The sequence below is a fragment of the Anastrepha obliqua genome, chromosome 3 (assembly GCF_027943255.1).
Source record: "Anastrepha obliqua isolate idAnaObli1 chromosome 3, idAnaObli1_1.0, whole genome shotgun sequence".
Lineage (NCBI taxonomy): Eukaryota > Metazoa > Arthropoda > Insecta > Diptera > Tephritidae > Anastrepha > Anastrepha obliqua.
This window is the reverse complement of record NC_072894.1, coordinates 94553312-94570442: the sequence shown is the minus strand read 5'-3', so window position 1 is coordinate 94570442 and position 17131 is coordinate 94553312. Positions and strand designations below refer to the sequence as shown.

At 38.0% G+C, this 17131-nt stretch overlaps 2 protein-coding genes across 4 annotated transcripts in view; one reads left to right on the top strand and one right to left on the bottom strand.

The window, feature by feature from the left end:
* The window catches only part of LOC129243089 (homeobox protein slou), a 67687-nt gene extending 52793 nt beyond the window's left edge, over positions 1-14894 (top strand). For 2 of the 3 annotated variants that reach the window (XM_054880203.1, XM_054880202.1), the window contains 2 exons: positions 13776-13945; positions 14035-14412. In XM_054880203.1, coding sequence (XP_054736178.1) covers positions 13776-13945; positions 14035-14233 — 369 coding nt within the window. In that variant the 3' untranslated portion in view covers positions 14234-14412. Of the gene's footprint in view, positions 1-13775; positions 13946-14034 lie in introns of all 3 variants that reach the window. The other variant, XM_054880204.1, reaches the window with a different exon arrangement.
* Positions 14895-14993: 99 nt separating this feature from the next.
* On the bottom strand, positions 14994-17103 carry LOC129243090 (ubiquitin carboxyl-terminal hydrolase isozyme L5). The gene is made up of 3 exons (XM_054880206.1): positions 16909-17103; positions 15885-16633; positions 14994-15825 (listed from the first exon to the last, which is right to left on the bottom strand). Exons 1-3 carry the CDS (start codon positions 16982-16984, stop codon positions 15673-15675), a joined length of 978 nt encoding a protein of 325 aa, XP_054736181.1. The 5' UTR covers positions 16985-17103; the 3' UTR covers positions 14994-15672.
* Positions 17104-17131: the final 28 nt, after the last annotated feature.

Sequence of the window (17131 nt, the reverse complement as noted above, 5' to 3'; positions counted from 1 at the left end):
TCGTGAAGCAGGCCGAACTCATCAAACTCCAGCCGTTAGCTTCTCAGTTTGCTTCACCTGTCACCGTTTAAGTTTTTCTTGGAGGCGATGGATGTCAAAAATATGCCTTACCATCGGTTTGGTGCCAGTTTATATTCAACTCATCTAACTGTATAATCCTTTCCCAGCCATTTATAGTCCAATTTTGCCGTTCTTTAGGGAACTGAAGTCTTGCTTTGATATTCCACTCACCCAGCGCATATACATATGTATGTACTTATACTTGTATATCTCTTTTTCTGCGGCAACCGTACCTATTTTATTCAAAGCACGTCGCACTATCCCCGTACTCCCTTGAACTTCTAGCCGAGCAACAGCTTCGCGGAAAATGTGCACTATTTTTTTTTTTTTGCAATAATAATCAAGGAGATGCTTGTATTATCTGCATCAGTAAGCTTCCTAGGGCGACCACTATTGCTTACAGCTCTGTCAATATTTTGTCTTTTTTCACATTTAACACCATTTATCGACTTACATTTAGTTTTTCAGCTATTTTTCTAGTTGAATGCTTTTTCTAATTCAAAACCCTAACATTTTCTTCGACGTCTTGGGTAATTTATTTATTTATTTATTTCAGTCTACAGAAAATGTTCTTACAGACTAATTCACTTAATTAAATATGGTAAACAGATTGAGCTTAAATTGCACAATATTATCATTATAGTTAACTAGCTTTAACCCGCGGCCCCGCTCGCGTAGGAATAGTTTTGAGGGATTAAGGATATATATATAAAAGAATTACAATTACTTCAAAGAAAATAAATTTTTATTAATAACCATAATAAAGGGTGTATTTTTTAGAGGTTAGGTTTTCAAGATGAAATAAAACGTATATAATTTAATGTTATGGCCAAGAATTTAGCTTTATTATAAAGATAAGGGTTTGCCATTATGTTTTAAAAATGATTTCGGGCAAGTGGCCGCCGCGGCTGGCTCGAATAAATTCCAGCCGAGAGGCCCAATTTTCGACCACTTTTTGCAGCAATTGGGGCCGTATGTCAGCAATAACGCGCCGAATATTCTCTTTCAAGACGTCAATCGTCTCGGGCTTATCTGCGTAGACAAGCGACTTCACATAGCCCCACAAGAAATAGTCCAGCGGTGTTATATCGCACGATCTTGGAGGCCACGCCACAGGTCCACGGCGCGAGATAATGCGCTCACAAAAAGTTTCCTTCAATAAATCGATTGTTGCGTTGGCTGTATGGCATGTAGCGCCGTCTTGTTGGAACCAAAGGTCGTCCACATCAACATCGTCCAATTCAGGCACGAAAAAGTCATTAATCATGGCTCTATAGCGCTCTCCATTGACTGTAACATTATGACCGGCTTCATTTTTAAAGAAATATGGGCCAATGATCCCCTCTGCCCATAGAGCACACCAAACAGTGACTTTTTGAGGATGTAACGGCGTCTCAGCAATGGCTTGTGGATTATGTTCACTCCAAATGTGACAATTTTGCTTATTGACATACCCATTCAACCAAAAGTGAGCTTCATCGCTGAACAAAATTTTCTTCGATGCGTCGCGCGAACCGAACCATTATTTTCGTAATAAATTTGCACGATTTGCAAACGTTGTTCAGGTGTAAGTCTATTCATTATGAAATGGCAAACCAAACTGAGCATAAATCAAGTGACAGCTGTCAAAAAGACCATCTACGAAAAAAGTAGTGCCAACTTGAAAACCTAACCTCTAAAAAAAACACCCTTTATTACAATACCCGGCATTCGTTGCTATGCCTCGTTGAATAAAATCAAAACAACGAATCAGAAAAATATCAAGCAAAATTATTTTTATTAATTTTCTATCTCAAACCGAATGAGAGTGGTGACGGGGCCTGGGGGCTGTGAGAAGGGAATTCCATCATAAAAACATGCCTTTAACCTTCATTGGGTGAAAATATGAATGTATAAAAATTTTTACGTCATTTGGTGTTGTCGTTTCGTAGTGATGCGCGGACAACGTACAGACATTCACCTTTACAGTATAGATGATGTTACAATAACTGTTATACAACCGCGCAGATCGTACAAGAAGTTCATTAAATGCATAATTAGAGGTATTATTAGAAATGTTAAATAAACGATTAGTTTTCTTAGACTATAAAAAGAAATATGGCTTTGATTTGGCTTAATAACTCTTTACAATCGATATTACCATAAATGATATTATAGACAAAGATTATTGAGAAGTATATTCGCCTAATGACTGTAAGCCAAGTAATTTAGGGCGACTTATATAAGGGGCAGAATAATCTTGCCAGCCCATTTTAAACGATAATATTTTTGTGAAAATGTTTTGTACATTTTCGATTTTTCTGGAATGAACCTCATAGTATGGGTTCCATATTAATGAATGCGAAATCGCACTAAGGCAACATAGAGAGATTCAACGTTTGAGTGTTTTTAAAATCAGTGGAATTTCTTCTGATGAAACCAACCAATGCAAATGCTTTAGATATCCATCTATTTTCATTATTTTTAGTGAATCAAAGTTTAGTATCAAAAATAATACCAAGATCTTTCATTTCCCACCTTCTTCTTAGGATACAGTTAATTTGTAGTTAACAGAAAAGTAATTTGGCTTCCTGGTACTCGTATATGTTAAAATAAAACATTTATTGACGTTCAGAAATAGATTGTTTGATGAGCACCAATTTTGAAAGGCATCGAGATCCGACTGTAAGTTTTGACTATCTATTGGAGAGATTTGTATCGTCCGCGAACATTAAACATTGTAAACTTGAAATGTTTAGGTAAGTAATTTATAAAAATAGTAAACAGCAAAGGGCCGCAATGAGTTTCTTGCGGTATACCAGACCATGCATTGACTATAACTTTAGACACAAAGGGTCCAATTTTCACTAGTAGTCTCCTGCCTTTTAAGAAACTGGCGAAGAACTTCAAGAGATTTCCTCCAGTCCCATTGTATTCCAACTTATACAAAAGTATTGAGTGGCCCACCTTGTCAAAGGCTTTCAAAAAGTCTGTATAAATTACGTCTAATTGGGAACAGTTTTTAAACGGCCTTATTATTTGATTTGTTCTTTGTTAATCTGCAAACACGTGAAATATACACTGATCGACACGACAATCAAAAATTGATTAAAAAAATAATTATTTGATATAACTCTGCTTCGAGCAACATCACTATTTCAGTCATAACAGACCAAATTGTTCTGTGGCGTAAAACTCTCAAACATACTTGTAAATGAAATTAAACGTAGGTATATTTTTGCTAAAGAATGCATTTTTTTTTTGTTTACCAGTTTAAAAAAATGAGAGTTCTAGCGTCGTTCTGGTATATAAATGTTGTTGATATTGTTGGTAGAACAAATATTATATTATAATGGTATTTAGTTGCTTTTAGTAAGAAGGTTAACAGTTTTGCTTACCACTGCTTTTAGAAAAAATTAAAAAAAAAATTTATTTGACCTATATTTGATTTGAGTGTAACACATATTTATATTTTATTGCTAAAAACACGCCTGTTTCGCAGTGGAGTGGTATACTTACGTTTTTGAAGTCGTTAATGAAGATTATTAATTAAGACTTTCAAAATTTTACGTAGCGAAAGACTGATGGAATTTTTATAATGGCAGCATGTTAGTTTAAGTTACATGAACTATCTCCGAGAGGTATGGCAAATAAGACCTACCAGACCATTGTTTTGCTTGTCACCCGTCCCCTTATTTTTTACGCGAGAGAAATACAGGGTGGCTGATGAATTTACATTAAGAAACTCAAATAACTTTTTTTTTAGTGTATGGAATTCATTTATTTTTTTTTTCAAGTTGAAGGTCATTAAATTTTATTAAATGTAGCTTAACTAGTTTTAAAAATAATTGAATTTAAATGCCCCCATGCTCGTTGACACAAGTGCGGCATCTTAGTAAAAAGTTGTTCATTGCTGCTTTGAGAGTTGCGACAGGAATAGCCACAATTGTTGCCCGAATGGATTGTTTTAGTTCATCCAAATTTGTTGGCTTTGTTTTATAAACTTCTTGTTTACATAAACCTCACAAGAAAAAGTCAGGTGCAGTAAGGTCAGGCGACCTGGGGGGCCAACGAAATTCGGAGTTTCTTGAAATCAGTTTATTGGGAAATTTTCGTCGCAACTCTGTCATAACAGTCTGGGCTATGTGAGACGTTGCCCCATCTTGTTGAAACCACACAGAGTTGAAAGGAATTCTCTTTCGGCGTAGTTCTGGATAGAAAAATTCTTTCAGCATTTTCAAATAACGGTCTCCAGTAACCGTAACGGTGTGACCATTTTCTTCAAAAAAATAAGGCCCGACAATACAGCGTGAAGAAACCGCACATCACACTGTCACGCGAAGAGGATGCAATTCCGTCTCGTGGAGTATCTGGATACTGGATATTCGACAATTTTGTCTGTTCACATTGCCGTTTAAATCGAAATGAGCCTCATCAGACATGAAAAGGCAGTTTAACATGTTTTGGTCTTCTTCCACCATTTGCAGGATCTTCTGGCAAAATTCCAAGCGAATCGGCAAGTCTGCTGCATTCAGTTTGTTAACCATTTGAATTTTGTAGGGAAATAAGTCTAAATCTTTGTGCATTATTGTTTGCAAAGATTGTCGGCTGACACCAAGTTGAGCAGATAAGCTTCTTGTTGAAACCCTTGGATTGCTTTGTATAGCTGCAGCTACAGCAGCGATCGTTTCCCCCGTCCGAACTGGTGGGTTTCGATGATAAGGCCTTCTTGCGACTGTTCCTTGCTCAGCAAAATTATTCACCAGTCTCATTATGGTCCATCTGCTCGGGGGATCGCCGCCAAACATCCGCCTGTACTCTCTCTGTACCAAAACTACGGACTCCAGTGCGTGATAGCGGCGGACTATCCAAATTCTTGTTTGCGTGTCCCAGTTATCCATTTTAATAAATTTTAAAGATCAATCTGCAAATTAAAACAAAAATGGAACAGATAACTTAAAAAGAAAAAAAGTTATTCAATTTTTTTTTGGTAGCGGCTTTCATCAGCCACCCTGTATGTAGATCATATGCAACATTCTGCAGCATAAACAGTTGAGCACAATAGTTGAGCAAACTCTTATGCAGCAAACTTTATCATGGAGGCTATGAGAGCTGATCTTAAAAGAAGTGAATCGGAACAAAGAGATTACTTCTTGTACATTTTCGACAGCGAAATTTGTGAAATATCGATAGCCATGAAATGTATTAGAACGATGACCGTGAGCATTTTTCGTCGTCAATTTACTAAAGAAACTTGATTGAAAACAGCTATCACAGATACTACGCTGTTTTTCTAGCAGGCAAACTACAAGTAAAAATTATTCAGCATGAACTGAAATGTCACTTTGCTTGCTCAATTTCACCTTCCTTGTAAGTTTTCTGAGTACACAATCTAAATTTGGGCAGTCCGTTCATTTAGTAATAATTGGAAGCGTGAAACCGTAAAAGCTAATGGCAATAAGCAATCAAAAATTTTTCAAAAGTTAATAGATTTTGTGGTCACATGAAACTCATGTACATTTTGTTATACTTAAATTCAATGGGCTATAAAAGGGCATACCCAGAAAGTTGAAAGTTTTAATGAAATTAAAAAAAAAAAAATTGTACTTCAACCCTGTTATATGGTTTTTGCGTTATATGGTTTTTGTTGTATAATTTTGCAACGGGGTGTACAATATATGAGAAAAAACCATAGAGGTATGAACTAATAATAGTTCCGAACTCATTTTCGTATGTCAAATAGCCAAATATTGTAGGTCTCGTTTTATGCGGATTATTTTTATGCGATTTTGAAGTTGTGCGGTTTGTATTTTATATGAAAATTTCTTGGACAATCATCGCAAAGTTTAATTATCGGTTGTATTGTCAGAAAAGAAAGAGCTACACAGCACGAGAATAAAGTTTGTGAAAGTTTTTCGCCTTTGCCAGTCTATTCTGATGATGAAGAGGAGTTGGAACTACCTTGCGAACGGTGCAAAGCATTATCAGATGGAGATAATGATTAATGATAATGTTTATTTTTGGACAGACTAACAAGTATAGCACTCAGCCACAATTAACTCCATTGTACTGCACTCGGGTTCCCTTTTTAACTTTCTTTAGAAGAAATCTGAGTACATCTGAGTAGATCTTGTGACAGCGAAGGCTGGACAGACCCACTGAAAGTGGTCCGCCGTCTCATCCTCCTCTCCACACGCTGGAGAGTGCACTGTCTGAGTTGCCCACCTTTTCCATGTGCTTTGCCCATAGAAAGTGGCCCGTCATCAGTCCAACCACCCGCCTACATTCCCCTCTGCTTAGAGACAGGAGGAAGTGCGACAGTCGGTCGGACATGACAGGTAACATCAGTTTTGTTCATCTGTAGCCTCTCTCAGCCTACCAAGCTCACTTGTGGGTTAGAGTAACCCGTTTGCTAATCGTGGCTTTGATGGCTGCAGAAGGGTGGGGCAGAACGGGCTCCGGGTCAAGCAAGTAAAGTCTTCTTTAATGCGAATTTTTTATATTCACTTTTCTGTAGGACGTTTCTACCGCATAAAACGAGACCTTACAGCACTGTTTGTATAGCGAATACCAAAGCAATCTTCCTCCAGACAAAATACTGCCAGAAAGCAAATATTTGTTGGTATTTTTATGGCACATGGAAACTATATGTGAATTGTAAACTTATGAACTGATTATAATGCTTACTAAAAAACTTTCGACCAAAAGTTTTATTTAACTGTTGTATTTTGCTTAACATGCAACCGTGGCAATCAGCATTTATTGAAACTTGTAAGTTTCTATTTGAGAGAGAATAATTCAAAGCTCTCAAGAATTTTGTTATAGGCAATTTCATACTGGATTTCCCAGAACTACTATACGCTGATCGTGGCACTTGCATGTTTTCTACTGGTTTTCTGTACATCTGCTATTTTAAATATTTTTCTTTTTGAATAAAGTCAGATGGTGATTCGCCAGACTTTTGTTGCTGGATAACAAACCTGCTACACATTAACGAACTGCTGATTGATAACAAACTCTTATCTCTCATAAAGAAACTTATCCAAAACGTACAAAGGCGAGTTTTGGAAGAGGACTCTCTTTCTGATCATCGTCTTATCGAGTTCCGACTGGGAATTGATACAATATCAATACCTTCCGGTAGGAATCCGCGAAATATGGACTGGGACAGATATGGTGAGCTTGTAACAGAGCGATTACCAAACCTGAAAAAACTGAAATCAGTAGAAATGATTGAAGATAAAAAAAAAAAAATAAATAATTGGCGCGTACACTTCTGTTAGGTGTTTGGCCGAGCTCCTCCTCCTGTTTGTGGTGTGCGTCTTGGTGTTGTTCCACAAATGGAGGGACCTACAGTTTCAAGCCGACTCCGAACGGCAGATATTTTTATGAGGAGCTTTTTCATGGCAGAAATACACTCGGAGGTTTGCCATGGCCTGCCGAGGGGTGACCGCTATTAGAAAAATATTTTTATTAATTTTGCTTTCACCGAGATTCGAACCAACGACCTCTCAGTGAATTTTGAATGGAGATCACGCACCAACCCATTCGGCTACGGCGGCCGAAGATGCTACTAAGAAATTAGAAGGTACTTTAATCAATTGCTTTGAGAAACTGTGCCCACTCAGGCAAAGCAGACAGGGGAAAGCGGTTCCTTGGTGGAACCCTGAACTGTCGAAGCTTCGTGCACGGTCCAGGAAACTTCTTAATAAGGCCTTGAAGACCAAAACAGAAGAGGACTGGGCCAATCATCGACTTACACAGAGAGAATGTAAGAAAAAAGTACGGCAAGCCAAACTTGAATCCTATAGAAATTTCTGCAGTAACGTCGAAGAAATGAGGGAAACAGCGAGATTTTGTAAGGTTCTTCATTTAGACCGCTCAGTAAGGCTGGATTCCATTCGAAAACCTGATGGTTCATACACCCTTTCCAAATCGGAAACGTTTAATGCTCTACTCGAAACCCATTTTCCGGGTAGTTGAACTCTCTCTGAAGCTGAGAGTGGCATGAACAATGACGGTGGCAACGGTGGAACCTCTAGGTACAGCTGGTATATTGCTAGTCGGATAGTGACAAAAGAATCGATAAGGTTTTTCTTGTCTTCCTTGAGTCCCCTGGACCTGACGGAATATATCCAGCAATACTTAAAAAAAGAGGAGACAGACTAATTGAGGCCCTGAAAAAGATCTTCACAGCCTGTCTTGCACTTGGTTATATACCATCCCAATGGCGACGCGTAAGAGTAGTATTTTTTCCGAAACCAGTAAAAGACGACTATTCCCTAGCAAAAAGTTTTAGACCAATCAGTTTGACATCGTTCGTGTTCAAAAGTCTAGAACGAGTGGTGGAGAAACATATTCGAGGGGGGGTATTGCCGAGAAGTCCACTTAGTAGAAATCAACACGCTTACCAGAGTGGAAAATCATGCGAATCAGCCTTACCCGATCTTGTTAGCAAGATTGAAGTCGGGCTGGAATCTGACGAATACACAATGGGCGTGTTCGTGGACATTGAGGGGGCTTTTGATAACGCCACTTTCGGCTCAGTATGTTCTTCTACTGAACGACACGGAGTTAATCCAGCCAATGTAAAATGGATATATTCTATGCTCTCTGAGAGGCTGTTAACCGCTGGTGAGAACAGTGACGAACTAATCACCGGCAGGGCTAAGCAAGGATGTCCGCAAGGGGGTGTTCTTTCTCCCCTGCTGTGGTGCTTGGTCGTAGACTCTCTACTAGCGGAGATGCAGGAACTCGGTTTTCATGTCCAAGCATATGCGGACGATGTCTGTGCGCCAACATCGGATAAATTCCTAAGGAGGCTTTGCACGAAAGTGCAGAGGATTCTGAACAAAATCGATGGCTGGTGCATGAGACAAGGTCTTTCCATTAATCCGAACAAAACAACCATAGCCTTGTTAACGAGAAAACGGAAATTGGCTAGACTCAGTCTTCCAACACTGAAAGGTGTGACACTTGGTCTTTCCGATGAAGTTAAATATCCAGGAGTAATCTTGGAAAAGAAGCTGACTTGAGAGACACACGTTTCACTGAAGGTGAATCGCGCATTGAGGAATTTTCAGCAATGCCGTAGAGCCTTTGGTAAAACCTGGTGTCCTATGGATATAGACAGCACTTATCAGACCAATCATCAGTTACGCACAATCCGCGAACTATACAGGCTACAAAGAAGTGTATGTTTATGCATCACGGGTGCCATGGCTACAACCTCTGGTGATGCCCTAAATGCTATGCTTGATTTGCTCACCCTGGATCTTAAGATACAACAGGAAGCAATAAAAGCAATGTGTAGACTCCATAAATATGGGTTCTGGCACGAAGACGGAACTTCGTGACACAGAGAAATCTTTAAGTTGAGCAGTATCCACTGTTTTTGGCACCTAAAGACAACCTGATACCCACAGTTTCATTTGGAAGGAAATTTGATGTCACATTTCCATTGCGTGATCAATGGAACAATCCTGAATGCATGCAGGGAGGTGTGACGGATATTTTCTTTACCGATGGGCCCAACGGATGGTACTTAAACGATAGTAATAAGTATCACTATATGTACTATGGGGGAAATGGCAACTGTTTTCCAAACGAAAATTTTTGCCATCCTGAAAGTAGCCGAATGGCTAATCGAGAGGAGATGAAGCGGGAAATAGATTGAAGTTGTCAATGGCAGTCTGGCTGCACTGAAAGCCCTTGAGAACGTGAAGCAAACCTCAAAGATTGTTCAAGAATGGAAGAAGAAGCTTAATTCTGTCGCAAACAGACAAAACAGGCTTGTGGGCTTATACAGGCTTATATGGGTTCCAGGACACTCCGGTGTTCAAGGGAACGAAATGAATTGGCCAACCGTGTATTAGCGCTTCCCCCGCAAGGGCCAGAGCCAATAATCGGAATCAGTTCCACAGGAATCATGAATTGGATCAGCTATTATGTAGGAAATCTACATAAAGAGCGATGGTCCGGTCTAGAACGCTGCAGAACTGCAAAGTGTTTTGTGACAAGTCCGAACAGAAAACTAAAATTTGAAAGGAAAGACGTTCGGTTGATGGTCGGTATCATTACAGGACACAATCGATGGGGTCAGCATATGACCACCATTGGAATCATTGAGGACCCAATGTGCCTGTCGTGCTTGGAGGAGGCGGATAGCACTGAGCACTTTCTCTGTGAGTGTCCTGCCTTTGCTAGAGCACGGCTACGAGTTTTTGGTTCCGATGTCGTGAGATTGAGTAATATTCGTTCTCTAAAACTGGAGTATATTTACAGATTTGCCAAAGAATCTGGAAAATTCTCACAGGACTAACTATCTCTATCTCTATCTCTGTCTCTAATCTTTCCTATCTCTTTCTCTGATACTTTTCTCCTTCCCTCCTTGACTATTTATCCCCTTTCCAGAGCTTTAAATACAATGGGCTCTTTAGCCTGAGTGTTTTTAGGAGCCACCAAATCTCCTTTCAATTTCAAGTTTCAGCCAAGTAGCAAGTGATATCGCAAATATTAGGAAAATGGGCTTTGAGTGCTTAATTTGTTGTTTTTTTGTGCAAATTACTCAAGAAACTTCATAAAAAGAATATTTACTTCTGGCACATTGAATTAGTTTACATAAAATATCTCAAACAAAAGTCTTAATCCTTTAACTGTTTAATTTTGTTTCGAAAAACTTTTTCTGCCTGCTTAATTATTTCCCAGCCGCGCATGCTTGACATAACACTGTGTGACAAAAAAAAAATTAAATATACTTTTATGGAGACCTAGCACAACTTGTGGCTATAGAAAAATTTAACAAAATGGTATAGGAGAAATATCCAATACACCCCCAAAATCTCATTTTATGGCCATAAAACCGTTTTTCAGTAGGTTCATGTGAAGAATCACTCCTAACTTCGCCAATTTCCATCCGATTTCGAATTTGTTTTTTTAAGTTCGAAAAAACAAAAACAAGCCTTTTTGACAGTGTGTTGACAATTTTTCTGAAATGACAACTGACGAGACTGTAGACGGAAGTATTTGGAATTTTTTTATTTTTTCTCAATTTTTTCAACTTTGACATAATTTTTACGATATTATCCGTTATTGAGAATTTTTTTTAGTACACTACTGTTATAGTGAATTTAATTTTGCGTCGAATGAAAAAACAAATTCGAAATCGGATGGAAATTGGCGAAGTTAGGAGTGATTCTTCACATGAACCTACTGAAAAACGGTTTTATGGCCATAAAATGAGATTTTGGGGGTGTATTGGAAATTTCTCCTATACCATTTTTCTTAGTTTTACTATACCTACAAGTTTTACTAGGTCTCCATAAAAGTATAAAATCACTGTCGCACAGTGTAAACAGAGTAAAATGTTTCTGTCCGTAAAAGTAGACAAATATGACTAAAAATTAAACGTTGCGTATTGGTTCTTTAGAAAATATACTTATATATTTTTATTCGTTGTTAACAAACAAAATATATTCATCGCTGAAGACAGCAAGCGCCGAACTGTTGTTTGGCAGTTTGTGCAGCGGTCTGGTGGCATGAGGCTTGGATCTATCGACCGGAGGGCGCAAAATTGATTGTCAGCTAAAGAAACTCGCACATCACTTCGGGTCCGACAAAGGACAACTACCAAAGGTGATTGCAACTCTGTCGTTGTGCTTTGTCGAGTTCGACAGGGACCTTACAGTGGACTAGAGATAACTCACACCAAAGGTGAAGTTACAGGTCGTCAGGTGCTCCGCCCATTTGGTCCGCTTATGTTAGGTAATCAGTTGCCGAATCTTCAAATTGAATTTCCTAATTCGGTGATCCCCGGGCTCAGCTTGGCGTATGTAGTCACGCTCGTTTGCTAGAGTGGTTGCTTGGGTTAGGAAGTATTCCCGGATGGGGCGAAGCGAGCCGCTGCAACGATGATTATCTTGCGGAATGCACGTTCACCAATTCACACGTTGGAGAGGATGGGAGGAGCAGCGAAGGTGTCCTGGGTGAATTCCGCAAAGAAGGCCAATTTAGCTTTGTTAAAGTTAATGTAGGAACGGTGGTTCGCGGAAACAAAGTCAGCAGATTTTTCAATAGAGACGATAATGGGTAAATGGTCAGGTCGCCAGGTCGCCTGATCAGGCCAGCGCTAGCAATTGTTAGGCCAGGCGGGCTGCTGCAGTTACCCACGCACAAAATTTAGGATGATATTCAGCCGGGGAGCAGGGGACAGGTGGTATATATGTGTTGAATATTTCGAGCTCGGCAGCACCTGACCGGATAGCTACTCTTTGATATTAAAAAACGGTATTGCATAGTGTGATGGACTATAAACACTAGGCCACCACCATTGACTGATTTTAAGTTCTGAGGTACTCTGGTCTGACACATGGAATATACTGTAAGGGGGACCAAGAGATGTTGTTGTTGTTGTTGTAGCAGTACCTTTCTCCTGTCAGTGTAGTGTAATCACCGGTCTTCGTCTAGCTCATCTAACGGTAAGCCCAGGAAACTAGCTGCTTCGACGGATTGGGTCCAGAGGGTGAGAGATGTTAGATGAGTGGGTTTGATGGGGCATGTGAAAAGGTGGTTAGTGACGTGCGGGGTGCCTTCATATGCCGAACATATGTTTAGTATGCCATTCCCATGGCAGTCGGTTCTACGTTACCGGAATGACTCGGGGTTTTTCCCGACCAAGGGCTGCCGCCCCAGTAAACTAGCCCTGTCTAACCTAACACCCCCCTCTCAACTTGTCGCAACAGCACGTTTCCTGGGTCTACCGTTAAATGAGTTAGACGAAGACGACTGGTACTACATCGACAGGGTTTAGTAAGCTGCTACAAAAAAAAAAAAACAAAAAAAAAAAAGCAACATGTGGCTCATACTGTGTGAATCACTCCTTATGCTTGAGCAAGTCTTCAGGTGGTACCACCCGGTGCACTGGTTGCATCTACACGATCTAGGTGGAGCCGTCTTTGGTCAACGCAGCAGGAGTAGACTTCAGGTCCAGGGTTAGTCTGAATGCCAGCCTTGAGGAGATTGGGAGCAACTTTACTGCAGGGACCTGCCCCAGTGGCGATAAGGCTAGTTCACTGGGGTGGCAGCCTTTTGTCAGGAAAAATCCGAGTCATTCCGGTACGTCGAACCGACTGCCATGAGAATATATGTATCTCTGCTGTTAAATGCATTTGTTATTTGAAGCCAAATAACAAACAGATTTCGCGAAATTCACTAAAGATTTCGTAATTTAATTTTCTCAACTTATGCAGTAAAGTGTGGCAATGAAAAAAAAACAGAAGTATAGAAATATATAGTGTACTGTATTTAGTGTAGATATTAGAAATCAAAAAATATTTACAACGAATGAACAAATGACCTGTTTCCTATTAAAGTTGCCACTTGCGCAAATTTTTGGACACCTTCTTATCTTTGAATTTTAATAGGTAAATTATTTACCTCCACTCTTATAATGTTTTTGATTATTATTACAAAGATATAATATTAATGTTAACTGCGAATACAACAATCACAAGCCCGACTAACTACAGCCTATACACCTGGGCCAGTTTTTAGTGCGCCTTTAACTGGTTAATTTTTAATCTAAGTTAATCCCAGCAAAATTTTGCTTTTAAACTTACTCATAGTTTAACTGAAACCCAGGTTTAAGCATGCACTAACAAATTTGCCTCTGGAACGTACGCCACTGTACCTACAAATGATTTAATGGTCATCTTTGTGTCCACCTTTTACTGTTCCAGGAATATAAGATTTCCGATCATAGATCCTTTTTGGACTTCCATGAGAGTGGTTTACCCAAATGTGAGCAGGTCAAGTTTGTACGATATTTGGGGCAGGGATTACCGAGTTTGACACTGAACAAAATATACCTATCCTTCAAGGATTTATTGGGAATGAATCGCATTGAAAAGTAAGTTATCTACATACATATGTATGTGTGTATATGTGAGTAATAACATATTAATACTCTTGATTATTCTATTTTATAACAATTGACAGAACAACCTCTGATGGCTACAATTTAGATTTGATCTTAAAGAAGAAGAGGAAGAACTTATACAATCGCATGCAAGCTGCAGGTATACCGCCGCCAAACAATTGCTTTCCATCTTACAATCCAAATCACTATTCGACCAATTCGGCAATTCAATTTAATCAGACAAATCAATTTTTTCCAAACATGACTATTCCAATTTGATGTGCTTCCAAAATGCTATAGAATCATTTAAGGAATCATTGAAATGTTAACAAGCAAAACAAAAACAATCATTTATACAATTACAGTTCATAGAGAAAGTGGTGAACCGGTGCAAACAATTCCCGCTCAACAATCCTCCGCACAAACTACGCATCTCGATGGCTTTAAGACTTAACAATAACATTGGTTAAAGGACGTATGGCGGCATGTAAGATGGTGTAAAAGAGAGAAATTTAAACAAAATAACAAGAAATTATACTTCCTTGAACTGGACCCGAAACTGTTGTGTCTTCAAAATTACATGCAAACAATTATATTAATTCAAAATTAAAAAAAATATTCGTAAGTGCTAAATTTAGAAGTTATGATAGCGAATTTCAAAATTTGTTTTTGAAAATACAAAAAAAATTGAGCGAAATGAAAAATTAATTATAGAAACACTATTTAAGAAAAACAGCTTATACAATACCAAAAGAACGGTAAAAGAAATTCAATATGTATCTTAAAAAGTACGTAAAAAATATAAAAATTCACATTTAATCATAAGGAACCAATAAATAAAAAAATGTTAAAAGTAAATCAAAAATATTGCAGAAAATAAGGGTTGCCTCTGTAACTTCAAGAGAATATATTATATAATAAATACATTCAGAAGAAGAGGCAAATATGTATAATCCAAATTTGTTTAGGGTAACAACATAAATTTGTCAATATTCTGTGAACTAGTATCTATTTTGTTTAAACATAAATGCGTTGTAAATGATTTCCGATGTGCTTATGTTTTATTGTGCTAGTAATGCTATAATTTTTAATTTTCTACAGTCAAACATATTAACATAGATATGTATATTCAATGAAAATTCAAAGACTACATAAGTAAATCAAACACTCGCACCCAAAGCAAAATATGCATACAACACCAAACTAGAATCAAAACCCTTGAAAGTCAATCCACAATTTGGATGAATAAAACCTAGAAACCGACAAAATCACTGATTAACATAATATTCCTATATACAATACTTACATATTATAAATACAAAACCGAATAAAATCTGTATAGTATACTTATTGTAATAAAGATTAACTATATATACATTAAATTATATATTATATATATCAATGCCAATATTTGAAATATATTACGAGTAATAAATTAAAAACACCAAATTAACGATCATTTTTACTGATAGGCTCACTTTAAATAAAACAATTTTTTTTACCAACAGCACAAATTAGATTTATTCGGCTATTTCCTTTGCAAAATCTAAACAAACCGGAATGGAATCACCTCTGTTCTTCCATGGCAGTCAATCCGTTTACGGGATGAATATAAATGAGTGGAGATAACCAAATGTTATAACTAATAGTATTGAGTGCAATGAAAATGCTATGACAACGATGCGTAAGATTTGTGAATGTAGTCAATAGTCAAGTGTTTAAGATTTGCTTTTTGAGGTGGCTGCTTCCCTCTCTACAGCGCGTTCTTTCGCCTTCTCATAGATAGGCATTAACTGACCTTGTTCTCCCAACATTTTCAGTAATTCTACTATAAATGGTAAATAGTTATGCTTACGCCGAATGTTCTCGATCTGCAAATGAAATGGAAACATTAATGTTTGGTATAATTGTAGCTATTATTTTTATATACTTTATAACGTTTCCTTTTCTCGACTTCATATTCAATTTTCGAACGCAATTTAGCTATTTCAGTCTGCCGATCATCGTCGGTCTCCATAGCGTCGTCAGCAGTAGACAAAAGTTTGTCTATTTTTTGTTGATAAATCTTTAATCTATCAGATACAAGCGCCATAAGATTAAAATGGATTTCTCCTTCGCTGTACTTTTGCATTCGCTTCTCAATTATAGGACGAACGACGTCGATCCAATTCTGATCGGATGATATAGCGCCTAAATCCACTGGGCCCTCCTTCAAACCATCCAGCTCATATAAACGCCCATTTATAGGTATATATCCAATAAAATGATAAACATCATCATCTTTGTTTTGATTTTTGCTGTCTAGTTCGTAGAGTGTTTGCCGCGCAAAGGAATTGTGAACAGAGCGGATTTTCGGGGCATTGCTTAGGGTTAAGCCTTTATTTAAAGGATCAAAGGATTGCGAAAATTCCTTGAATTCGGTAAGAGTTGTGCCCAACTTTATGTCTTCGTGATTACAATTCAATAGAATGCTAAGAATAGCTTGTGTTGCGCAAGCATTATTGATAACTTGTTTTGCAAAAAATACGTTATCCAGCCGATTATCTCGCACTACTGAACCAGTGGGTTCATCGTCTGGGACCCATTTGAATAGAAAAATCAAACCATGTATAGGTTCGAGGTCTTTAAACAGGTCAGGATCTAAGCTCCAAATTTCCTCTACTTGCACCCCTTCACATCCTACAAAGAAGCAAACATTATGCTTAATAATTAAAGAAAAATTATTTCATTTAAATTATAAATTAATATTATTTAATTGTGAAAAATATTCCGTGAAAACGGGACTATATTGCTTGACCGCACTCGTGCAATTACCTATACCTATCTATATCGAGTCCAGATAACTCTACACTACTTTTGGAGGCTGCATTTCACTAAAAAATTGCTTAATTTTAGTTTTAAGCCGAACAAAAAGCATACTAAATAAATCTAAAAACAATGCTAAATAAACTTGCCAAATTCACGAATCAGTTCCGTAAATACCCCGGGATCACTCTCAATTAAGCACCAACTGCCTGCACCGTCCGCCATTTTATTTCTCAATTAAAATTATATTAATAATAGCCGACTTTTGGTTGTACTTAAAAACTTTTCAACAGAGGGTTTTGACACACAATGTTTTTAGCTGCCAAATGGTAAAAATGCAATTCACAGCGCACCTATTAACAGGGCTGCCGT